At 36.1% G+C, this 26,740-nt stretch overlaps 1 protein-coding gene across 3 annotated transcripts in view; it reads right to left on the reverse strand.

The window, feature by feature from the left end:
- Positions 1-26,740, reverse strand: part of LOC121441074 (leucine-rich repeat and calponin homology domain-containing protein 2) — a 91,896-nt gene that overhangs the window by 55,362 nt on the left and 9,794 nt on the right. For all 3 annotated transcript variants that reach the window (XM_041642213.1, XM_041642212.1, XM_041642211.1), the window contains exons 2-3: positions 7,747-7,891; positions 5,001-5,127 (exon numbers count right to left, since the gene is read on the reverse strand). In XM_041642213.1, the coding sequence (XP_041498147.1) occupies positions 5,001-5,127; positions 7,747-7,891 (272 nt within the window). The remainder of the gene's footprint in view (positions 1-5,000; positions 5,128-7,746; positions 7,892-26,740) is intronic.

Consider the following 26,740-nt stretch of genomic DNA (forward strand, 5'->3'; position numbering starts at 1 on the left):
TCAGAACCTGGAAACAACCTAGATGCCCCTCAACTAAAGAATGGGTAAAGAAAATGTGGCATATCTACACATTAGAATAATACTCAGTGGTGAAAAACAATGACATTAATTTTGTATAAAAATGGATGCAACTAGAAAACAGTATCCTGAGTGAGGTAACCCAGACCCAAAAGGATGAGTATGGTATGTACTCATTCATAAGAGGATACTAGCTCTAAACAAGGACATTGAGCCTATAGTTCATGATCCTCAAGAAGCTAAGTAATGAGGTAAACCAAAGAAAAACATATATACATCCACCTGGAAACTGAAAACAGACAAGAACACCTGACAAAATTGGGAGAATGGTCTGGGAGCAGAAGGGAGGGTGAAAGGGAAAGAGGATAGGAGAAGGGGAGGGGGAGTGAACTTGAGGGAATGGAATAGTTTAGATGTAGAAAGGACAGATATGTGATCAAGGAAAGAGATGTCTTGATTAAGAGAGCCATTATGGGCCTAGCAAGAAACCTGGCACTAGAGAAATTCCCAGTAATCCACAAGGATGAACCTACCTAAGACCCTAAACAATTGAGGAGAGAGTACCTGAACTAGCCTTGCCCTGTTGTTAGATTAATAAATATCTTAAATCTCACAACAGAACCTTCATCCAGAAACTGATGAAAACAGAGGCAGAGACCGACAGTGGAGGACTGGGCTGAGCTCCCAAAGTCCCAAAAAGTAGGAGGAATGAGAAAATGAGCAAAGAGATCAAGACCATGATGGGGACATCCAGTGAAACAGTTCACTTGAGTTAATGGGAGCTCACCAACTCTAGCTGGTCAGGGAAGGAACCAGCATGATCAAACTAGTCCCTCTGAATGTGGGTGACAGTTGCATAGCTAGAGAAGACTTTGGGGCCACTGGCAGTGGCACCAGGACTTATCCCTACTGCTTATATTGGCTTTTTGGGATCTTATTCTCTTTGGATAGATACCTTGCTCAGCCTAGATATAGTAAGGGAGTGCCTTGTACCATCCCCAAAGCAATGTGCCTTACCCTCTCTGAGGAGTGTATGGGTGGCAGGATTGGGGAATAGGTGGAGGAAATAGGAGGGGAATAAGAGGGAACTGGTATTGGTTGTAATAGGAAAAAAAAATAGTTTATTTTCTCTTTTTAAAAAATACAATAAAAAGAAAGTGTACTATGAATTCTGTTCATCTTGTTGCATGACAAATTTATATGGCTGTTTCATAACATTGTTTATGGACTACTGGTTATTAATGAAATCCTTCATAATTTCATCATTTATATTATACAACAAATGAGACAAAAATTATTAGTAGAAACCACAAACACCACTTACTTTTTTATAAAGAAACATATGTGTGTTGTAATAATCACACAGATACTATATTAATTAACACACTGCTTGGCCCATTAGCTGTAGCTTCTTATTGGCTAACTCTTACATCAATTTATTCTATTTCTATTAATCTATGTATCATCACGAGGTCGTGACCTACCAGCAAAGTTTCAGCATGTCTATTTCCATCCTCTCCATGGTGTCTCTCTGACTCCACCCTTCCTTCTCCTAGCATTCTGTCCAGCTTTCCCTGCCTACCCAAGTTCTGCCTTACTATAGGTCCAAAGCAGTTTCTTTATTCATTAATGGTAATCACAGCACACAGAGGGGACTCCCACATCATATATATGCCATTTTTTCTTAGACTGGAAAGACAGAAATTTAAGCATCATAATGTATTACCAATATTAAATTTTTTCAGACAGATACTATATTTAAAATGCCTTAACTATTGATGAGCCAATGTGAAAAGTTAAAGGAAACCAAGCTTCTGGCATTATAAACATCATGGAATTAAATCACGAGTATACATTAATGCAGAATGTTATTATTGAAACATGCTCTATACTATTTTATTAAAGTTGAGAAATTTTTAGCATCCACTATTTTTCTAGACCTTTCATGTTGTATATCTATGTGTTATTCTAACATTAAAAATTAATGCATTTATATTAATGTTTAACTGAAAATTTCCCTAGAGTTAGCTAATTATAGTCAGTCACTTATTGTATATAAATTTCTGAAGTTTTTCATTTCTTTTACACTGAAACTTACTTATTTTAGTATATTTACTAAATGCTTTTGGGGGTCTTTGTTGTTTATTTTAAAGAGTGTGTTTGCTCAACTGTGCGCCAGGGGAAGACCACTCATCTAAGAATATATGCACCATCAATTGAACTGGATAGGTTTTTAATATTTTTTTAAGATGAAACAATGCTCATTAGGTAGGGAATCCAGGTATATTTGTGGGTGTCAGGGGGAAGATGGGAGAAGTGATGAATATTACTAAAATATATTATAAAATATTTTCCAAGAACTGAAAAATATGATTTAAAAGAAAATTATACAAACTGTGGAACTAAGCACCTGTTAATATTTGGTTCTCAAATTCTAATGCTTAATCACATTAATAAATCAACATAGTTTGATTTAAATAACTGGAATACACAAAAAAGAAAGTCATTGAAATAAATAAAGGTAATAAGAATGTTTCATCTTACAAAAACAGACCTTAAAATTTCAGTAGGTAACAAGGATTTGAGGGATGAGAAGTTGTGCATTTTTTTTCACGGAATGGTCAAGGTCAATAGATAAAGCCAGCAGGGGCATTATTTTGATTGAAAATAATAGAAATTATTAACCAATAGAATTCAAAAAAAAAGGAGAATAGGGAAGGCTCAAATATACCCAGAGAGCTGTCTATTTTGGAAATACACAGGTAGATATATTAGTTTCCTACATTCAGAAGTGACTGTCCTTGATCATTTCTAAGATCTTTTCTAACCCCAAACTTCTATGGCTCTAAAGCACAAAGAGAAACTGAACATGAAGTGATTTCTTAGCAAATAGACACAATCTTGACATTTCTGATATTGTACATTGCTAGAATATGTTCCCATTATAAAATCATAAATAAGCTTAAAAATAAAACTTCTGGTCCTTTAGAGATAATAAAATCCTCCTTAAGAAAATTCATAAAGCACCATTTTTTGAAAAGCTTTACCTTAATACAAAACAGGATATAAAAATAAATAGCATGTCACAGTGTAAAACTGAAGTGATACAAATATATGAAAACATTTCAATGCTTAAGCACTCTGTTTTCCTCTAGACATTCAATGTCCTTTAAAAATCTAAAATGTTATTATTCAGAGGCATTATATCAATTTCCACAATCAATTGTATATAATTGCCTATTTACATTTACTTTGGCCCTAAAAGGGTTATAAAGTCATGTGAGCATATTAATTGACTTATAATTATGTTATCTTGTTAATACTACTTCTGTTTATGGCTAGAAACCAATTATGAGTGAGTACATCCCATGTTCATCTTTTTGGGTCTGGGATACCTCACTCAGGATAGTGTTTTCTATTTCCATCCATTTGCATGCAAAATTCGAGAAGTCATTGTTTTTTACCGCAGCGTAGTACTCTAATGTGTATATATTCCATACTTTCTTCATCCATTCTTCCATTGAAGGGTATCTAGGTTGTTTCCAGGTTCTGGCTATTACAAATAATACTGCTATGAACATAGTTGAACAAATGCTTTTGTCATATGATAGGGCATCTCTTGGGTATATTCCCAAGAGTGGTATTGCTGGGTCCAGGGATAGGTTGATCCCGAATTTCCTGAGAAACCGAAACACTGACTTCCACAGTGGTTGAGACCTGACCCTAGAGGGGCTCCCAGGTGCCCAAGGCGAAGTCCCCAGTTAGTTCCTTGGGCAGCTGAGGATAGGGAACCTGAAATGACCCTATCCTAGAGCAATAATGACGAATATCTTGCATATCATCATAGAACCTTCATCTGGTGATGGATGGAGATAGAGACAGAGACCCACACTGGAGCACTGGACTGAGTTCCCGAGGTCCCAATGAGGAGCAGAAGGAGGGAGAACATGAGCAAAGAAGTCGGGACCACGAGGGGTGCACCCACCCACTGAGACAGTGGAGCTGATCTATTGGGAGCTCACCAAGGCCAGCTGGACTATGACTGAAAAAGCATGGGACAAAACTGGACTCTCTGAACATGGCGAACAATGAGGGCTGATGAGGTGCAAAAGACAATGGCACGGGGTTTTGATCCTGCTTAATGTGCTGGCTTTGTGGGAGCATAACCAGTTTGGATGTTCACCTTCCTAGATATGGATGGAGGGGGGAGGACCTAGGACTTACCACAGGGCAGAAAACCCTGACTTCTCTTTGGACTGGAGAGGGAGGGGGGAAGGAGTGGGGGAGGGGGAGAAGGGTGGGAGGAGGGGGAGGGAAATGGGAGGCTGGGAGGAGGTGGAAACTTGTTTTTTTTTCTCCTTTTCTCAATAAAAAAAAATGAAAATAGGTGTTTTGAATATCTTTAAAAAAATACTACTTCTGTTTGTGATCCTCCTACATTTTGCCTTTTAAAAACTGATTATTTGTTCATTTGTTTGTTTGTTTTGATGAAATGAGGTCTCAATAATGTAACCACTACTAAGTTCAAATGATTGTCTTACCTTCCCCCAGAGTAGCTGAGAATAATGGCATGAACCACCAGCACACAAAGCTGCGTTCTCCACTTTTACCATTCTGTTCTAACTCTCCGCATCAGCTCCATAAAACATTAGGAAAAAACATCATTTTCTTAAGAACTTCTCTGGCTTCAAAGTCAAGGGATAAATAGCTCTTCACTTGATACATATTCTGAAAGCTTGTAACCAAGTCTCCTAAAGCATCCTTGTCTGAGGAATTACCGAACTTTTCCTGTGTGTGCTAGGAGCTAAATTCAGCCATAAATAAATGTAGCTGAAATTGTTATCCAACTGAATTTAGACATATACCAAGTTATTCTCTTTTAAAAAAATACAGTGAAATTCTACAAAGGAATGACTATAACTCTAAAATAAAATGTATATATTAAATGTGGCATATAAACTTATAATTATTATTATACTCACCAGCTCCATCAAATCTTTTAACTTTCCAATTTCTTCTGGGATGGATACCAGCTTATTATTGCTGACAACCAAAACTTTAAGTGGAAGGTCAAATAAGTATTTTGGCAATGTTGATAAAAGATTTCGACTGAAAGAAATTAAGAAAATCTCATTATGAAAAATGTCTGAATCTTTATGTTAGGCTAAAAAAGTACATAGCACATCAACAGTAAATAATAAGCATTCACTAAAAAGTACCATTTATTGAGTATTTCACTTCAAACAAGAACATGTAACTTACGTTCATACACTGGCTAATATTCACATTAACCTAAGATAGGAGTATTAGCTTCAATATACAAATATGAAAATGAAGGCTAAAGCTCCCTAAGTGGCTTGTCTATTGTAACAGACACGCACACACAAATCTGATAGCAAAAATTCTGCTATTACATATGGTAATGCTCATAAGTAGCCCATGCAATAATAACTCAGGTTTTTTCTGAGCTAGAGAATTCCAGAATTTTCTGGGGCATATTTTAGCACACCTGATACCTTTATAAGTCTAACCATGGAGAGGACCTTGGCTGAAATTTGCGGACATTGTGCTTAAAATGATGTAAAAAATCTATCTTTTAAAATATCAGTAACTTGAAGCATGGAGAGATAGCTCAGCAGTTATGGACATGGACTGCTGTTGAAACCCACCCAAATTTTGTTCCCAGCACCTGCATGGGGGCAGTTCACCATCTCCTGTAACTCCAGCTCCAGGGAATCTGACACCATCTTCTGGCCTCCACAAGTACTGCACTCATATGCACACTCACATACACATGTGTGACCCACTCATACATACAATTAAAGATAAAATAAATCCTTAACAATAGTAGGAGTTTTTAGATAGTTTGCATCAGAACAACAGGGTCGAGCACTTCTATTTCAGTCTAACATTAATGAAATATTCCTTAGAGTCCATTTAAATACAGTAACAAATAACATTTTATTGATTAATTACAATCTGCCAGTAAAAGTTCAGAATAAAATCAACTGTTCATCACAGCAACCTACTTTAGGTAAACACTCATCGTGAACCCCATTTTAAAAAGGAAAATAAATCACAATGACAGTAAGTAAAATGTTCTAATGTTACAAAGTTGGTAAGCAGGAAAGCCTGTATTGAAATCTGGTTAATCTAGATTTGGTATCCTTACACTTCACATTCTATACTCAAATGTCAAATTTAGATGGATTGACCCAAAATATCTCAAAATCAAAAATATAGAGAAGAAAACATTCCAATTACATACTAGTAAGCACTGACAAGGAATAAGATATCATTGTTTTCCTATTTTTTCAATTTAGCATTTAGAGACATGTACCTAGCGTTTTATGTAATGTATACAGGAACAAAAGATCTATGTTACTCAAGCAAGAATAACATAAGATCTTCCATCCCATCTTATCTTTGCAGAGAATTTCCATAAATACTAGGCTGGGTTTAAAGTACTATGTGTGTGTGTGTGTGTGTGTGTGTGTGTCTGTGTGTGTGTGTCCGTCCTTGTGTGTGTCTGTGCATCTGTGTGTGTGTGTGTAACAAAAGAGAAGGACACTATTCTTCAATTAGTAAACCTCAAAGAACTTCTGAAATGTCTAATTTCCTATGTCCCAGTCACAATCCTCCATACACTCTGCTTTTTTATGTAAGGGAATTGAATATTGACAAACATTAGTATTTTGGGGAATGTCATTCTCTCACAGCCATCAAAGAACAACTGTATGAATACATGTTTTTTTTTTCTGGAAACAGATTAATCCAGTTTTTTCATATGGAATAAAAGAATAATATGATCTATGTCAAAATGATGTTGGAATATTAAAAGAAGTAATATGGGTCAAACACTTGTAATATTGCCTAGTACATAGTAAAGCCATATTAAGCATAAAATGGCTAGGGATGCCATCCAGTGATAAAATGCTTGCCTAGCATGGACAACACCCTGGATTGATCCCCATCATTGAAAGAAAGAAAAAACTACGTTAAGTTAAAAGATGCTCTGTCACCTCCAAACATTCGAACCTTCCATTCCAATTTGCCCATTTTTGAACTGGCAACACATCACATCACACGATAAAACTTTACTTGATGTTTCATTATAATGTTTGACTAGTGTAACTAGACTGCCATATAAATGAATTCAGAAAACTGGGCAACAAATAAGAAAAATATTTATGTTCTATATCCTTCCTCTCAAAGTGAGATCTAATGATCAACACACATGCAGGTAAATTACCAGGGGACCTTTTAGAAAATGCAGGTCCCTCAGCAGACCTAACAAGATCCCCAGATAATTCCTGTGTATGAAACTTTGAGAAACATTGCCTTAAATAACAAGACCAAAAGCTTATAGAACAATGAGAACATAAACAAAATACAATCTTTTATTATTAAAAGTGATTAAAGATTTAAGAAAATGCAAAAAAGTTTTAATAAAGATTTATATTATTATTACTAATATTATTAATTATTACTAATTGGTATTGAGTGTTTTACTGCATGTATGTATGTATTATGTGTATTCCTAGTGCTTGAGGAGGTTAGAAAAGGTCTTTGGATCCTGGGAAACTGTTGCTAAAGGTGGTTATGAGCCAACAAGAGGGTGCTGGGCATCAAACCCTGGTCCTCCAAAACCAATAGCCTGTTCTAGTAACGGCTGAGCCATCTTTCTAGACCCTGAAAAATTGTATTTTTTAAAAATTGTTTGCTTACCTAATGTTAAGGTATGTTAACATCTGCAAATTCTTAATGGCTTCAGGAATTGTTTTGATACAATTATGATATAGGTTTAAAATTTCAAGAGGTGCAAATAACCATACATCTGAAGGAATTTCTGTAAAGCGATTTCTGGAAAGATCTGAAAAATAAAAACAATTTTGAGTAGCAAGTATACACCTGTTTATACAGTAATTAACAGAACGACTTTCACTCAGAATCTAAGTAACTACTGCATATATTGTAAAATATTATTTACCAGCATCTTGAAAAACTATTTTAATATAGTGTTATAAAATGTTTACTAATTAATTTATTTTAAAATCATTTTAACAAAATAAGCTACTAAATGTATTGAAAATGCAAATATGCTATTTATCTTTAAATATATCAATAGTGGGAGGCATAATTTAGTGGCATTTTACTTGGCTAGTATTTAAAAGGCCATGGATACATAACATGGGTACATAACGATATACACACAACATACAAAAAGAAAAAAAAAAGAAAGTTTTGAAAAAAATTAGTACATCACATGATGGACTAAAAAAAAATAATAACCAGAAAGAGTTTCTTTCTCCATATCAATAGTATAGACCCTTTTGGATAAGAATCTGTTTATGGAGATTATGTTGAGCATTAAGATAGTAGCTATCCACTCTCTAGCCATGACTGCCAAACAAACAAAACAAATAAACAAAAAACCGTAAAATACAAGTGGTTCTCAACTACCTAAATAATTATCAAATTAATTACCTTATGGAACTATCATTGTTTATACTAGTTTATTATACTTAATTGACTTAAAAGATAATAATCTTCAGAAAAGGATTATCTGTATCAGGGAGAACATCTACAGTCTAGCCTGGCCCACCATCTGTTCTGTTCTCAGTAGGAAAACAATCTCCTATTAATAGTGTTCAACATCCTCACTGCTAAAAAAGAAAGCTATTTATTCATCAAGAGAGTGAATTCCCTCTTTAGAACATCAATATGTATGTGTTAATACAAATGAATACAGAAAATGGAGGGAGAGGTAAAGAGCTGATTCACATTCTCATCTAATATAAAATTTTGTAATTAGCAAAGGAAACATAAACTATAAATCTCTAACTCTATAATACAAAAATTTATTTAAGTTAATTTCACGAATATTATTGATAACTTAATGAAATTATGGAATTACTAGAAAACAAAATCTGAACACTATCAGAATACCCAAGTGTGACGTGAAGAGAGAATATGAAGTCATCATTTTTCTATATTTATGGTTTCCCTCTTATTCTTTTCTCTTTTGTTCAAGGCAGGGATTCTCTGTGAAACAGTTCTGGAACTTATTTTGTAGACCAGACTGGCCTCAAACTCACAGAAATCCTCTTGTCCCTGCCTCCCTATTGCTTAAATTAAAGGTGTGTGCTAGCACACACATCTTTTCTTATTCTTCTACTTTCAGAATATTAGAAGTTAAAGTTACTCCTTACAATTAATTTTAAATTTTAATAATAGTATTATGCTTAGTACACTCTTCTAGACAGATTCATGTGTGAATTACTAATAAATAATTCAATGGTCCCAGAGAGAAGTATAGATATTTTGAAACAAGATAACAAAACTAGAAAAAAAGAAAATGGATAGAATTTAAAATATATTTAACACTGTCACATAATAGAGAAGAATAAGGGATGGGCTATATGGACTATGTAAGAAGTAAGAATCAAAGATAGCCAGAGGACTCTAGCCTAGCCTTTTATTGATGTTACCTAAAATCAATGGGAGTGGAACCAGATTTTTGTTACTACTGCTAAAGATGGGATATTTTTCTTTTTGAAGAAAAGATATAATTAAATTTATCTGATGATTATTAATCTCAAACATGATGTCTCAAATGAATAAATAAAATTAGAAGTTATAGAAATAACATTACTGCTACAAAATCATAGAAACAGAAAATGTCACTTAACCAGAATATTAAGAGAGATCAAGAATGGCCATCAGCTAGTGGGGGTGTGCACATATTTAATCACAGTATAGCATTACATGGCATGACAAGATGCAATAAAACTAGGCACAAATCCTCCTATTAAAGCTGGAAAAGAAAACACAATAGGAGGAAAGGGGTCCACAGAGTAAGAACAGGAGTTAGAGACAGCCCCACTCCCTGATGTGGGAGTCCCATCTGTGCTTTGCTTCTATTGGTTAATGAATAAAGAAACTGCTGTGGCCTAGTTGATAGAGTGGATCTTAGGTAGGTGGAGAAGACAGAACTGAATTCTGGGAGGAAGAAAGCAGTGTCAGAGAGAAGCCATGGATCCTCCGCCTGAGACAGACACCTATTAGAATCTTTCCCAGTAAGCCACTGCCACATGATGATATACAGATTAATAGAAATGGATTAAATCATATGTGAGAATTAGCCAATAGGGTGCTGAGATAATGAACCAAGCAGTGATTTAATTAATACAATTTCTGTGTGGTTATTTTGGGGCTAAGCTAGCTGGGCAGCTGGGACAAACCAACAGACTTCCAAGCAGCTCAGAGGCACAAGTGTGCCCTCCTCATTGTAACAACTCCCACTGTTAGGAGTCTCACAAGCACCCCAAGCTAAACAACTACAGCATCTATGGAGAGGACCTAGTGTAGATCCATGCAGGCTCTGTGACTGCTTCTTTCATCTCTTTTTTTTTTAAAAAATATATTTATTTATTTATTATGTATACAATATTCTGTCTGTGTGGATGCCTGATGGTCAGAAGAGGGCACCAGATCCCATTACAGATGGTTGTGAGCCACCATGTGGTTGCTGGGAATTGAACTCAGGACCTTTGGAAGAGCGGGCAAGGCTCTTAACCTCTGAGCCATCTCTCCAGCCACCTTCCACCTCTTTGAGCCCATAAGGCTGGCTGGTCTAGTGTATATCTTCAGTTCTAGAAATCTTAGGTGAGGTGGAGACAGAAACAAGAGAGCCCCAGGCACTTGCAGGCCAGATACCCTGGAGTAAGCCACAGGAACTATAAGTAATCTTGTCTCAAGTACGGGGAAAAGTGTGATTCAACACCTGAGGTTATCCTGTGACAGACATACACATACACTGTGACACGTGTGCCTGCAATCACATGAAAATGTACATACACACACATGCTCACAATATAAAAACAGAAAAATAAAATAAAAACGGACAAAAAACGTTCTAGAAAAGCCCAGCAGTGGTGGCACACAGCTTTAATCTCAGAACCTAGGAGGTGGAGGCAGTTCAATCTTTAAGGCCACCCTGGTCTACAAAGTGAGTTCCAAGACAGCCAAGGCTACACAGAGAAAACTTATCCAGAAAAAAAAAAGGAAAAAACCAAGCATCTATGAAAATTCTCAATGGAAAAGGTAAAAACCACAAAATATCTCAAATGTAACAAGGAAAAATATTACTACTAATAATTAATAACAATGATTTTATTGAGATAATCTTAATATACTATTTTAATAACATATGTTCTTGCTTTCAAATATGGTAAATTACAAACAGAATAATCTCCCATTGAATTTTAGTTAAATTTATATTCATAAACTATTATCTGAATCTATTCCTGTTTGTTTACTAAAAGACAGTAAAATTACAGGAATTATTATTCTAACTGAATGGAACTAAAACAAAGCATAACAAAGTCAAAATTAGAACTTCAACTATGACATAAACCCTAATTAAGGAAATCTACTTCTAGGGTGTTTCTGATTGTAAATTAGTATAAATAAACATACTTTTTAAGAGCTGGGGGGGCAGAATAACATTGCCAAAAGAATTCAACAACTACAGAAAGAAGCAGAGGAAGTAACATTAAGGAATTTACCTCTTAATTTTGTGAACTATTAATAAATCACCAGAATTTCTTTTTCTTATATAAAAACCCCTCATTTTTATTATTAATTTTTGTGCATGTGTGTGCCTTTATGACTTTGTGATTTTATATGTACTGTAGTACATGGGTACTTTATAAAGCTCGGCAGGGTCATTGTATCCCCTAGATCTGGTGTTTTAGCATCTCTCAAGTATGGCATCCAGGAACCAAGTTTGGTCCTTTGCAATTACATCGGCACTTTTAATGGCTGAGGCATTTCTCTAGCCTCAGATTTTACTACTTGTAAGTATCATCAGTTTAGGGATGAATCAAGTCTGCAGAGTGCAAAGACTATACTGCCTACTGGAAGAAAATCTGTGATCTAACGTTCAAGAATCTCATTATCATATATTAAGATAAATATTTATACATACAGCCATTTTTGAATGTGGAATCTTTAGTTGTTTTTCATATGTCACATTAAAAAATAAAATGAATTTATGAAGATAAAAAAATAAAAAATAAAAAAAATTGTGAACTATTTCACACTACCCACATGTCATGCTTAGCTTGAAAAGAGTAAAAATAAACTTACAGAGATGTAATACATAAAACTAAATTGAGATAAAATTTTTATCTTGTGATAGAAAACCTAATAAAAGAGCTTTATAATATTAAAAAATTATTTAATCACTATTTATATTCAGGAAAGTGGTACAACACAATAATGAACATATGATTCTCAAGAAATATACATAAACTTAGTGCTACAAAGAGAGTTTCAGTAAAATAAATAAACAGATAAATAAGTAAAGATTTCAAGAAGACCAGGAAAACAAGCTATTAATATGTTCCTTACTGAGATTCATTTTATAGCACTTTCAAAATGTACCTCCTCAGGAACAATAAGGGCTTGGGAAAAAACAATTATAAAAATGTTCATCTTTTCAAGATTAAAATTCATCATCTTTCAATTATGAACTGAATGGTGGGATCTCAAACCTAGTCCAATTACAGAACCTGTGTTACCTTGTAAGATAAATATTTTGCAAATGTAATTAATAATCTTGCCATATGGACATATTGTGGATCATCTAGGTGAGCCCTATATGTAATTACATGTGTCTTTGAAAGAAAAAAGGCAGAGCATGCTTAGATCAATGATACAAATCTGTAACCCGAACATTCTAAAACCTGAGGCAGGAGGATATCATGTTTGAGACAAGCCTGAACTAGATATTGATACTACATCTCACAGAACTGGAAAATGGGAAAATATACAGATATATGGGAGGGAAATCCACAAGAAGAGAGGTCAATATTTGAGTAACATGTGCAAGTAGGCTCAGCAGCCACCTGAAGTTAGAAAAGACAAGACATGGGGTGTCCCTTACAGCCTCCAAAGGGAGAAAGACCTTGCTGAAACCTAGATTTTCATCCCATAAAATTCACTTCAGAATTTTGTGATCTCACAAACTATATCAGACTCGGATTATACTACTGTGGACCATTAAGTTTATGATAACTTTTTATAGAAACAACAGGAAACTAACAGAGTCCACATTAATCTTTTACTCTTACTTTTGGGTGAATGCCTTTACATTTTTTTAATAGCTGTGTACTGTCATCTTTGGCAGAACATATACTAAGAAATAGCTGTGCATTTTTTTCTTGTGCATCAAGGTGACACTTTATTTAATTAATATCCTTAGGGACAATCCCATTTACAACAACTAAACAGTTTTCCCTTTGTCTCGTTTCTAAACATAAATCATATCAACCATTATTGGCTGTGAGTCAGCAGCAGACAGATTGCAGTTTACTGTTTCCTTCCTTTCCTAGGAGACACTCCTTATAAAACACTGGTGGCCTTTTAGAGATGTTAATAGAGCCTGTGATATAATCTGATCATAATACTATTCTGTATCACTGTTGAGCTTCAAAGAGCAAGGAAATTGGGGAAAGAGGAGTAAGTCAGATGGAATGGAAGTTTGTTAGCTGCCTTCCAAGCTGCAGCCACAAGCACCACAGATGGGGCCATCTGCTGCCCACTGTAATGCCTGGCCGATCAGTAGCAGTTTTGCCAAAGTACAGGAAAAGATCTTCAGAAATTATACTAATTATACTACTTATATTCTGATCTTATTCAGTATACAAAAGAGTGTGGTGTTCCTGGTGGAAGAGTTGTTCAAGTTGTCAAAGTGTAAACTAAGAAAGGAGTCATCTTTTAGTCTACTGCTTTTATAATATAGTCCCTTATTTTAAAAAAAATCTACTAATATATTCAGCCCTGATAATTTTTATCTCTAGTAAAATTTCTAAAGTTTATGCGAACTTTTGGAACATATCTCCCTCATTAATAGATATAACCACATCATCATATATTTTCAGCTTATACGGTGTTTAAGATAAACCCAAAGAAAACAATGGCATGAGACGCACAGGAAGAGGAGGAGGGCAGAGGAAAGAAAGGAAATAATTTTCTGCTTAAAGAACATAGATTAATATATAAGCCATTTGAAGTCAGAACTCAAAATTCCTATCAGTGGGACAGAGGTGCATACACACACCATACATTGATCAGGATCCATTCACTTGCCATAGAGTATTTCTAATCCCTATGTCAATTTTCTGTGCTAGCTAGCATTCCTTATTATACATATGAAGCAAAGACTGATTGAATGACATGTCCAATATAGATAAAAACTGAAAACAATGGGGTTCTGAATTCAAATGTGACTTCAAATCCCATAATCTGTATGTAATTTTCCTCTCCTTCAGTAATACAGCCTACTGTCTCACATTTTAAATATTCTGTCCTGTTCCAATCACAAACCAAGGTCAGAGAAATGATAACTCTTCTAACCATATACATACCAAAGACTGATTCTTGTAACAGAAAACCAAACATATAGAAGCTAAGTCCCAAACTCAGGCTCAAAAATTAATCAAATGTATTATAAAGTCGTCAGCTGTTCCTGAATTTACCAATACACAATTGTTTGCTTTGAGATAAGATAGATCCTACTTAGCTCTTAGAAGAATGAGCCCTTATTAATGTTTCAATATTTTTAATCAATTCACTAAACAAGGATTAAAGAAAACTAAGTAAAGCAATTTATCCTAACGAAGGATAGCACAATAGACAAAACCACTGAGTTTATGTACAGGACTCCAAGGGGTCTGAAATTTTACCCTACTTGTAAGTCTATGTATTAGCTTAAAGTTGTTGTATGGATGCTAGCACAAGGCACAAGATTCGTGTGTAAAAAATAAGACTTTAGAACTCACATCCCACATCATGGAATGAACAGATTATTTGTATTTGTTCTACTTGCTCCTAAAATCCTACTGGGTCAATGTAGATGTGTGTATTTGGGTACATCATGAGAGGAACCTGAGTGGAGAGTAGGTACACCAATTATAGCAGTCAGCATAACTGTCCTATGTGTTAAGGAATATATCCTTACTTTACTGGACAATAAATGTAGCTCTGCATTACTCTAAAGACACAATAGCATTCTTCTTTGAAGGATGCAGCCAGTCTGACCTTTGCTACTGAAGGAAACTGATGTGGAAACTATCAATCAATCATATCTAGTTAGGATGTGGCTACCTGTAGCCTAGGTAGCAAAACTGGTAGGACACAGGCATGCTCTCTCTCTGCACAGTGCCAGCAGGACCAATTGAATTTCCGACCTCCCACTCTTGTAGCATGAGTTTTCCCTTATCAACTACTAAAAAAAAAAATAAATAACTGTTATTCTTGAGCTGGTCTGGTTATTTACCATACCGACCTAATTCGTCAACACTTGGCGCCCAACATGGGGTCACTACAGTTCCATATGCTCAGCGCCATTTGCATGCACTGCAGCTGCAGACACAAAACACCCCCTCCACCAGCTGCTCGTGTGCTCCGGGGTCCCCGTGCCCCCTCGGCTTCCCTCGGCTCTGCGCCCTGCACCCAGCGCCCCACTCCTGGCAGCCACCACAAGCTGGACCCTGAGCACTTCCAGGCGCATGCACTCCTCCACCCGGAGACGCACTGTAGGCTTTGGATCCAGCCACAGCTGCACTCTGCCAGAAGGGAAAACTATTGAACAGCTGAACACATTCACAGAGCACACGGTCTGTGATTTTTAACTTCTTGATTTTAGTATATTTTTCATTATTTTGTTTACATTCAGCCATCTAAAACCAAGCATGTGGATTCAGGTACACCCTGACACCTATTGGCAGGTAACGGTTATTGCACCTATTCCAGCTGATTGAACCACAGGTAAGATTTATTATTTTGAATTTTAAAAGGGCAATATGTCAGACAAGCTAACCATCCAAGGTTTCCATAACTTTTTCACTTACACCATGTGTGAGGTCTTACAAGACACATATGACATCCCTCCTACACTGCTATTTCCAGCCTATAAACTGGAAATGTAGGTTGAGGGCAGAACAATTATCTGACATGCATGAACCCTTGGGTTCTGTCCCCAGTACCAAAGGGGAAAATCGTTGCAGCCTAACCACAAAAATTTTGCAAAGAAATATCTAAATAGTGTAAACATCAAGTCATCTGTAGCCATATAAGAATATTCAGATAATCACCTTCCAAGATTTATTCTCTATTTTTCAGTTAACATTTTGAATTGATTCACTGTTATTCATGTAACTGATTTAAATAAACATTAACAAGGAATGTGGAACTAAGTGTTTATGTTAATACAAATCTCAGACCCCAACTACAGACAATAGTAATTCTTGTTCACCTTGAGCATCAAATAATGTCCACTTAGATAGTATTAGTACCATTGCAATGAATGGAGTAATACAAAAAGAATCACCTTCATTTATTTCAACTAATATTGTTAACTTTTATAAAGGTCTTCTGACTGAACTATATGCTACCATTCTTAGGGTGTGCTTTTGGGGATGCATTTTAAATCTCACAAAAGCCTTGGGAACCAAAATGGAAAGGTAACCTATAGTGGCATTTCACTTGTATTGTAATAAATAAAGCTTGCTTGAGAATCAGAGATTAAAACAGCCCCACGATTCAGCCTTGCAGACCAGGTAATGGTAACACACATGTTTAATTCCAGTAGCCAAATAGTTTGCCATACAAACCAGGTAGTACATGCCTTTAATCCCAGTGGTGCATGTTTTTAATTCCAGCCCTAGAGAGGATTATAATATGAGAGGAAACAGTTCTCAGGCTCAGTCTCATTCTGAGATTCCCGGAGGCAGGATCATAATTTTGGACTGAGGTCAAGGTAAGAACCAGTGTCTGCCTGTTTTGCTTTTCTGATCTTCAGGTTGAACTACAATTTCTCTCTCTGAATTTGTATTAATCATGTTTCAGTAATCTACTTAGAAAAAAGCAACAGACAAAATAGGAGCAATATTTTTGGTTTTGTAAGAGACTGCCAATATTATTTAATACCTCATTATTTTGGTGCTACTGAAAATGAGTAGACATTCTATGACAACCTAAAATCCCTAGAAGATATAAACAAAATAAATAAAATGCAATTCATCAATTTGCACATAATAAATGAAAAATAAGGTTTATATCGATACAAAAGAAAATAGAAGTTGGACTATTATGTTTGTTTTTGTGAAGTAGAATATATATAACAAAATTAAGCTATAGGAGAGTACATAAAAATAAAGAAGTTTTTTGTTTTCTAACAAGAAATTTAAAAAATTATATTTTTTACTACGTTTCAAAAACTGCCATTAATGACATGTATTGTGTAAAATCTGGTCAATATGCTCTCATACTTTATCTATACAATATGCACTCCTTCATCTATTTTTCCATCTAAAAGAACTATCAAAACTAGAAACAAAGCCCAATGAAAACACAGGAGGTAGCACAGCTGCCCATCGCTACAAGACTGGAAAGTGCCTTTGAAGTATAGAGACTGATGCTGGAGCCTGATGGGAAATGACAACTCTATGGCTCTGACATCTGTTTTCAACACATGCCCTCTCCAAAGGCAGGTGATTTCTTGATTCAGTATTCTCAAGAAGGGTGTCAGCATGCCATTCGGAACAAGACAATAAACAGTCTACAAGGCCTAAGCTTTGTTAAATGAGCAGGAAGCATGAGTCAGAGAACTTCCAATCTACTCCATGAATAAATAAAATGTAAACCATAGTATAGTGGAGGGAAAGCAGTAACAAAGAAAATGAAGACAAACTACTTTAAAGCCAACAATTACTAGAATCAATATGAAGCAGCTAGATCCACGGAACAAGAAGGTACAGCGATGGAAGACTCATTCTGCCACAGGCATGTTGGGAAGCAAGGGCGCAAACAAAAGCAGATGCTGCAAGAAGAAACCACAGCTGCTAACCAGAGAGGCAAATTACATGCATGCTCTGTGAGGGAAAGACTGTGAGTCATGCATCAGTTAAGTCACATGAAAGGACAAGACTTTATTAAAAGTGGTGAGGGGGCTCTTTGCAGAGCTTTCTTTAAGAATATCAACAACGTTCTTCAGTTTCACAAGAAGTAACACCCAATGATTCAGAGTAATGACAACAAGCATCAAAGTGACGTTTAAGAGTGGCACTACCCTTAAACCCATATAAACTATAGAGATGGCAAATCTGGCATTTTGAAATGGAATGGTGTTATTTATGAAGAGGCTGTTGAATTAACTTTTTTAAAAGACAAATGATATAACATCATCACATAACTTCTAAAATCCACATGAAAAGAAAAGATAAAAATGAAAAACAATTTAAGCGTCCTTCACTTTTAGAATGGGTTAAGGCTTTCAAAGTGTTACATAAAGAAGTCAATCACTAACAAATGATTATTACGTTTAGACCGTCTGAAGAAAAGTATCAGTCTATTAAGAAACAATAACTAATGTACACTAATGAAAATAACACCATGGCTCCATTGATTATATTCCAAATTCAAAACTAAGATTTATCAATAACCAACATTCACATAACAACGTATTCAAATAACTTTTAAAGAGTTAAAACTACATGGGTGGATAAATGTTGCTCCCAGAAGACATATGTATGGGATGCCTCACTTAAGAGCTGTTGGACCAGGAGAACCCAAAAGACCCACTTGCCTCCCCACAAAAGTACCACAAATGATTGCAATTGCTCTTTGATAATCCACCATAACTAGACGGCACATTTTTGGTTGCACAACATAGAAAAATTAAACTAGATCTGATCTGGAACTTTGCTCCTTGGGGGTTAGATTCTATAGTATGGGAAGGTTCTATGTAGGTTGTTGAGGAAAGAAAAGTCACTAATGGTCTTAGTCAACTGTGAGTCCTGCAAGCCACAGTATCATTATGCCAAGCAAGTTGTTTTCCCTTGTACAATAATGACAAGTCTATTATTGGGTAATTAATTACTTTCTGATTGGGGCTGATGCCCAATCCACTGAAGGGGAATCCATGCCTAATACTATAAACCGAGTCAAAAGTCTATGGCTGACTGTGTCATAGGCCCTAGGGTGGAACCTTCTTCTGCTGTTTTGTTGAATGTACATGGTGTAAAATTTCTATCCATTGATTAGTATTTGACAGAAGCTTATGTCTACTGTGGTCAACATTAATAAAGTATTGGGAAAAAATGGGGGAGGACTGTTGTGGAATACTACTTTAACAATACAAAGGTGTGTTACTTTTTTTATGCTGTAGAATATTACTTTAACTAGACAAAGATGTGTTACACTTGTTTATGCTGCATCTGTTTAATTATGTAAAGATGTGCTGCTATTTCACCTTGCCTGCCTAAGTCATCTGTTTGGTCTAATAAAAAGCTGATTGGCTAGTACCTAGCCAGTAGAGGGATAAATAGTTGGGGCTGGCAGGCAGAGAGACTAAGTAGGAAGAAAAAAGAGAGAGAGAACAAGAAAAGAGAATGAGGGAGAAATAGAAGGAGACACCCAAGGCCAGCCAGCCAACTACACAATAGTACATACAGAAGGAAAGAAAACCCCAAGGCAAAACATAAGTGAAGAGAAACAGGTTAAGTTGTTAGAGCTAGCAAGAAAAAAGCATAAGATAAGGTTAAGCATACCTAACTAATGATATGTCTCTGTGCCATGATTTGGGAGCTGGTTGATAGCCCATAAGAAAGCTGGCTACAGATGATAAAACAGACTTTTTTGGAAAGAAAGAAAAGACTTCATACTGTTTCTGATGGACAGTTGCCTTTCATTTCACATGAAGCAAAAGTTCTAGAACTAGTTTTACCCAATCTTTCAATTAACCATCAGGGACATAGGCTTAGTGTTCAAGGAAGAAGTCATTAAACTAGGCATAGGTTCCAGCAGCAGTCCAGGTCCAGATATCACCATGTCACCAAGCAACAATCAAGTCACTCAGCTCAGCTGCTCCTCACTGGTTACACTTCTTCAAATATGCCTCTGTCCACAAGAAAAGAAACCCCATTCCCTCTCTCCCTTCTTTCCTCCCTCTCACTCCATTTCAGTGCCCCAACTGCCCACTGTGTGTAGATCTCTTTGCCCACTCAATCCGTCATGACTCTGGGAAGGAACATGCTTCTTTCTTGGAACCCAGGACAGTCTGCACTAGGCCTTTTGTGGGTTTTTTTTTTTTTTTTGCCCCACTCTGTCATGCTGCCGGGCCTGTTCTGTGTACTTAGAGACTGGTTTTCCAGCCATGACTTCCTTATTTTGTCCCAATTTCTTTTTTATTAGGAAGCAAAACACTTTTGCTGAAAATAATGGAAAGAAAGCTTAAAACAAAGGTTAAACAGTTTTCAAAGTTAGATTGTACCATTGTGTTATTATCATTGTTCCTATTTCAGGTCTTAGATTTTATAATAGTTACCACTATATTTTTTAAAAAATGTTTTAAAATATATAGTGGAGGAAAACTAAGAAGTAAATGAATATTAATTATGCAAAAAGTGTTCGGGATATATTCTAGCTCTCTGAAGGACCCACTGAATTATTCTACCCACTAATCAAATCTCACAGCCATTTCACATATAAATATATGCTGAAAGACACATGAAGACAGTCACATCCAATATTTGGAGTAATTTTAACTCAGTTATAGTCAAAGCTATAGACTGACAATCAATACATATGCTTTCCAAGACATACCATCATCTCTATATTGATCTGTTGAAGGTAACCGTCTATGTCATCAGAATAAATACCTAGCTATTTTTAAACACCAAGTCCATACTTGTATTTAAAAATTAGGGAAAGCATAGTCCCTAATTTCAGGAATCACACTATACCTGACACCATTCTACATTTGAACAAGTCAGGGTCTCTTGATTTCACAATAGTATGCTAACACTTTCTCCTAGATGCGGATCAGGCATCAGCACAAGCTTCATGCGTTCAATGACAACAGAAAATATCTGCCCTTCTCTTCATACTTGGCAAAACCTCAGTAATGCCTGTGACTAAAGACTGAAGTTGATAGCATTCAGAAAACTTGTTCATCTAAAGGATGTGGACATGGCCATTCCTGTACACCAAGCTGTGTCATAAAAAAGCAACATGGTTGGCTTGCCCTTAATGGCTCACAAATGCTCTCTGTTTCCAAAATTCAGGGTTCATTTATATATCCAGTCAATCAATAGGAAAAGAAAATACCAAGCTTGTGTCATATTTTATCAGCTCCTACACAAAGTTATCTGTTTTCTTGTTAAACAGCATAGCTTCAAACATCCCAAGTATTAAATTAAACACTTGGAAGCATTAGACAAGAGAACCAACTAACTTATTGCCTTTTTCATATTGTATTGTGTCATAAGGACATAAGGAAGCTCTGAGATTTTTAGATATTTTGACCTTAATTTTAAATAAAAATTAGATTAATAGCCATAAAAAAATCTACCAATTCTTTTATTAGGAAGAAATGTTATGTAAAAGCTGGGGACCAGACTACATCTTTCCCCTATTTAACCTCAAACACAGTTCTCTAACCAATGGAAGTTCACCAGGAACATTCATCTTTTCTGCTCTCCAATATCTTCCATTTAATAACCAGTCAGGTTTCCTCTCTGTTTGGGTCACATCAAACACAGCAGAGTCTCTCTTATTCCTACCATTTTCATCACACTTAAAGATATATTCTATTCCTCAAGAAAGTTTCAAAGCTTTGAAAGCACTCTACACATTATTACAAGTTCCTGAATGGTAACCCCATTCACTTTCCATATTAAATTACCATTATCCCTATCTCAATCCCAGATGGCTCTTAACATATAAGTTAAGATCATAGGGTTATTGAAGAGTTTGCTGTTTCCTTACATCTTATCACCAACTCACACTCTCTTCAGTAATATTATCCCTAACACTCCATCAAAATTTCGCTATTTTAGATATTAATGATGTTTTTCAACACCCCATTTCCACCTGAGTCTCAAGAAATTTTTGCTTTCACCTAGAATAACCCTGACAGCCATTGTTACCAACAACTCATTTTTTTTTTCTTTTCCATGGATTCTAAAACGTCTAAACTTATTTGGGCAAGCACTTGCTTAAGATAGTTCTTCCTTCCTTTCATTAGTATCTGTCGCTAATATGTGAATCACATATTCATTTGTAGTTTTCCTGTCAAACATCACTCCAGGATACCATCACCCTCCTAAATTTTCTAGGCAAAAGGGACGCAGAGGTTCTCCAACTGAGGCTGAAGCCAGCCAATAATCTGTTACTTAGTTAATTCAAATGAGCAAAAGCAGACAGTCATCTGTAAGCCATCTGTAGGACTGAAAACTGAAAGAGCTGTTCCCTTGTGCTTAAAGACTGATCATTGAACTGTCAAACAAGCAGGGTCTCTTATGGAAACTAGCAAAAGTGTCATCATGACATAACAACTAATCTGAACATTCCGTTAATATTTTCAAGAAACTAAACTACCACTGCAAAGAGCATTAGCAACTCACAACTCCTGCTTCAGAAGGCTCTACTATAGCCATAACCACTCTAGGAAACTCGCACAAACCTTGGAAGACTCCACACAGGACAAAACTGGTTACACTCCAGATGAGCCCGCTTGGAGTGATATTTCATTTGTATTTTAATAAATAAAGCTTGCCTGGAGGTAAGAGAGTAAAACAGCTGCACTGATCAACCTTAGACATAAGGCAGTGGTGACACACATCTTTCATGCCAGTAGCCACACTAGTTTGTCATAAAAACTGGGCGGTAGTGGTGCATGCCTTTAATCCCAGCACTAGAGAGGAATATAAAACAAGAGGAGATAGGTCTCACACACAGTCTCATTCTGAGATTCCTGGAGGCAGGATCGCCATTTCAGACTGAGGTAGAGGTAAGAGCCAGTGACTGACTGTTTTACTTTTCTGACCTTCAGGATGAACCCCAATATCTGTCTCTGGGTTGTTATTAGTCGTGCTACAACTGCTTGTACTGCTGTTACTTTTACTTGAACTCTACCAGTGATGCCTACCTGGTGAATCAGCAAAAGGATTACTCCCTATATGGGACTTATGATTGGTCTTTACGTAGCTTAAGATTTATAAGCTGAAAACCATGCTGTTGCCTATGGAATTAAAAACGAACAAGCATGCCACATCCACATCCTAGCTATAAAAGCAGGCTGTTTTCCAGTCTTGCTGGGTTAGGCTTAAGGCTTTTCCTATGGCATACTACATTCAAGCCTCAGTTAAGACCATAAAAAAATGTTTCTCCAAAATGTTATTTTTTCCCACAATGGTCCTTATCAGGGGCAAAGCAGATTGAGCTGGATGTTTTAAAGTTCAAACTGTAAAAAAACTAAAAAGAATAATGGAAGTATTGAGAAGGTAAGAGATTACAAAGAAAAGTTGAGTGTGTAAAACATAAAAAGCTGTGGAAAACCAAAGACAGGAGCAGAATTTCAAGAACTGAAAGCGCTGGTTGCTAGAAGACTTTGAGAAAGCGAATGAGGAGTGAAGGCCCAAGATTTCTGATATCCAAACTCAAAATATGGAACTTCCACCCTTGGTTTTGGTTCTCTATCCCCTGGGCAATAAGCCTATGCTTCCAACACCAACACCAATAAGCTTCAAGCTTTCATACTTTTAAGCCATATGTTTCTAACTCTCAATGCTAGACTAAATATGACATATAAAGTTTGAAAGTCTAGACAATAAACCTCTGTAACTCACGGCTGCCAATATTAAGGAAACTTTTGTGCTGCTTTTGCCTTGATTCGTATGTGAATAAGAGTAAAAGAACCCAGGGTAAGAAATTCATGAGACCAAAATTAAATAAGTAAACGTAAGAAAACCTCAGTAATTAGGTTTTGATGAAGCTGGAAGAGAAAAAGCAATGAACATGGAGAACTGTTGTTTGTGAGAGCCTAAACTCTCTGATCTACCTATACATAATAACTCTTCATAGCTTAACTGAGTTTATGGCAAAAGGAAGACAGCAAACCACAGCAAGAGACAGTTAAGTGATAGAACACATCATACTACAGCAAAATGGGAAATAATTCATTCCAAACCAAACCACAAATGTACATTTGTCTCTCAGTTTTTCCTGGTCATCCTCTCTATGTAATTACGACGTTCAAGGCTGAGTCTGTGGCCCAGCCAGTCTTGTTGGCTCATACTTGTAATCCTTGCATTTGTGAGATTGAGGCAGAAGAATGAATATGCATTTGAGGCAAGCCAGTACCACAACCTGAGTATCAGAGCATTCTGGGTCATAAAAAAATGCTGACTCATAAAAAATAAAGATTAAATTTCTTACAAGTATATTAATATTATTCTTTAAAATGCTCTATACTAGTTTAAATGCCATCCTTATTATTTCATATCATGAAAATTTTAAATCAATTATGTTAAATAATTAACCTAAATATTTTAAATTACCTAATTCCTTTTTAAAAATCCTATTATATTACAATATGTAAAAACCAAACAAGAAAATGTAAAAAAAAAACTACTCTATTTACAACCTATTAAAGTGTGATGGTATTTCTGCTTATGAAACAATAAAATGTTCCCATTTCTTTCTAGTGCTTTTTTGGGGGTTTCAAGACAGGGTTTCTTTGTAGCCTTGGCTGTCTTAGAAGTCATTCTGTAAACCAGGCTGACCTCAGATAACCACCTCCCTCAACTTCCTGGGTTCAGGGATTAAAGATGTGCACCACTACTACTGGGTTTTTCTAGAACTTTTTTGTCTTTTTTGTTTTGTTTTGTTTTTATATTGTAGGCATGTGTGTATGTTTGTACATTTTCACTGGAAGGAAAAGATGCTCATTTTAAATGTTGAAGTGTACAAGTTGCTTTGTTACAATAAAACCAATGTGTACACACACACACACAAAAAAAAGAATATAAAGTTGCTTGCCACTGAACCAAATGACCTGAGTTCAGTACATGGAACCCAAATGATGAAAGGAGAAAATTAACTTCTGAAAGTTGTCATCCAACTTCCACATGAGGTCCACACATGCACAGATGTACACCCATGAGTGTCCAGAAAGGGGCCACAATAAGGAGGCTACCACCTATCAAATATTTTCACCTGTCACTCTCTAACTTTTATTTTTATGGTGGGGCTGGACACGAAACTTAAAATTTCGGCTTGGCCAACTGCACAGTGAGCTCCTGGAATCCATCTAGCTTTATGTCCCCAAACACTGGGGACACACAGACACATACGATGTTCTTGGAAATATAAACTGTAAACCAATTGGACATTAACATACAACCTGGCAATTTCATTAAAAAAAGGTTTACACATATACAAGAGAAATGTTTAATATTTACAGGTAGATTGTTTGCCAGAACAAAATGGGAAAGCATGAAAGTAGTCATCAGATAGAAAGAAAATAAAGATAATAGTGTAGCTACACAAAAGAATGAATTACAGATACACACGCAAACTGAATAAATCTTAGCAACTTAATACTGGGCAAGAAAATATAAAAAGTACTACAGTTAAAGAAAACATAATGTAATATTGGGTTTCATATTTTTAAGCTTTGAAACAAAAATAAGAAAATGTTTTGTTAGAAAACAGCCTACCTACAGGCTGAGTGTGTTTTGGCAACAACTGACAGTCATAGTTGCACAATGCAAAGCATAGTCTAACTAGGGAGAAGGAAAAACTGAAACAGAAGCAAAGCTAAGGCAGACAGATAAGAAGCAGTGAGTAACTGTTGAAGAGCTAGTTCAAGGTGAGGAAGAGAGGAACCAGAACAACAATGGCAGTAAGAACAGCCAGGAAGGAAACACATCTGAAAGCTATTCAGAAAGTGCTGGTGAACAGTCACCAGGTTCCAACTGGCAGAGAGGGTGAGAGGAAGGGAAGAGACAGGAATAAGCCCTGCCTTCCTGATGTGAGTGAAGAGTTGTTTCAGAGTCAGGAAGAAGAGTCTGATAAGCTGAGTTTGAGGAAATTCTGGGATGACAATACTCAGTGAGTGCCCTCCCATTTCACAGGGCAATGTGATTCCCTTTCTAAGCCAAGCTTGCATATTCTTTCTAAAGCTCCCTTTGATGTTCCAATAGTCCAATCAAATGTCATTCCAACCTCTAAGCGTGTAATATACATTGTTTCATTTGCAGCACTTACCTTCTTCAAATTTAAAGTTCTGAAATGATAGTTACCCCTGATGTATTAGGATAGAAAAATCTTCATTGGGGGCTTGTTCTTTTCACCAAAAGCTGCTTGGCATTATCCCTCATCCCTAGTCACTAATTAATATTATCACTACCCCACAATACCCCCAAATTATTACAATCAAAACTGTTTCCAGGCACATCAAAATATGCCATGAAGGTAAATTAGCACCCCCCCCGACACACAAACTTAGAACAATACTGAGAATCTAGCCTGTGTAATATGTATGAATTCTTATTCTGTGGGACTATTCAATTAAGTCTTTGAAAGCTGCAACTTCACAACCTTTACAAATCCTTTCTTGCATTCTCACTATAGATGAAAAAAAGTTGCTAAACTTAAATTACTACTTTTAATTTGTAGTGGTGTGTGTGTGTGTGTGTGTGTGCGTGGGTGTGTATCTGCATGTGTGCATGCTCGTGCACGTCAGCGCAAATGGAGAACAACAGATACCTCTGGAGTTATAGATGATTGTGAGCTACTAGACTTAGGTTGTGGAAACAGAAAAGAGATCCTCTGGAAGAGGAGCAAGTGCTCTTTTGCCTGCTGAGCC

Source organism: Microtus oregoni, unplaced genomic scaffold (genome assembly GCF_018167655.1).
Source record: "Microtus oregoni isolate MIOR12 unplaced genomic scaffold, Mior012 000073F_001, whole genome shotgun sequence".
Lineage (NCBI taxonomy): Eukaryota > Metazoa > Chordata > Mammalia > Rodentia > Cricetidae > Microtus > Microtus oregoni.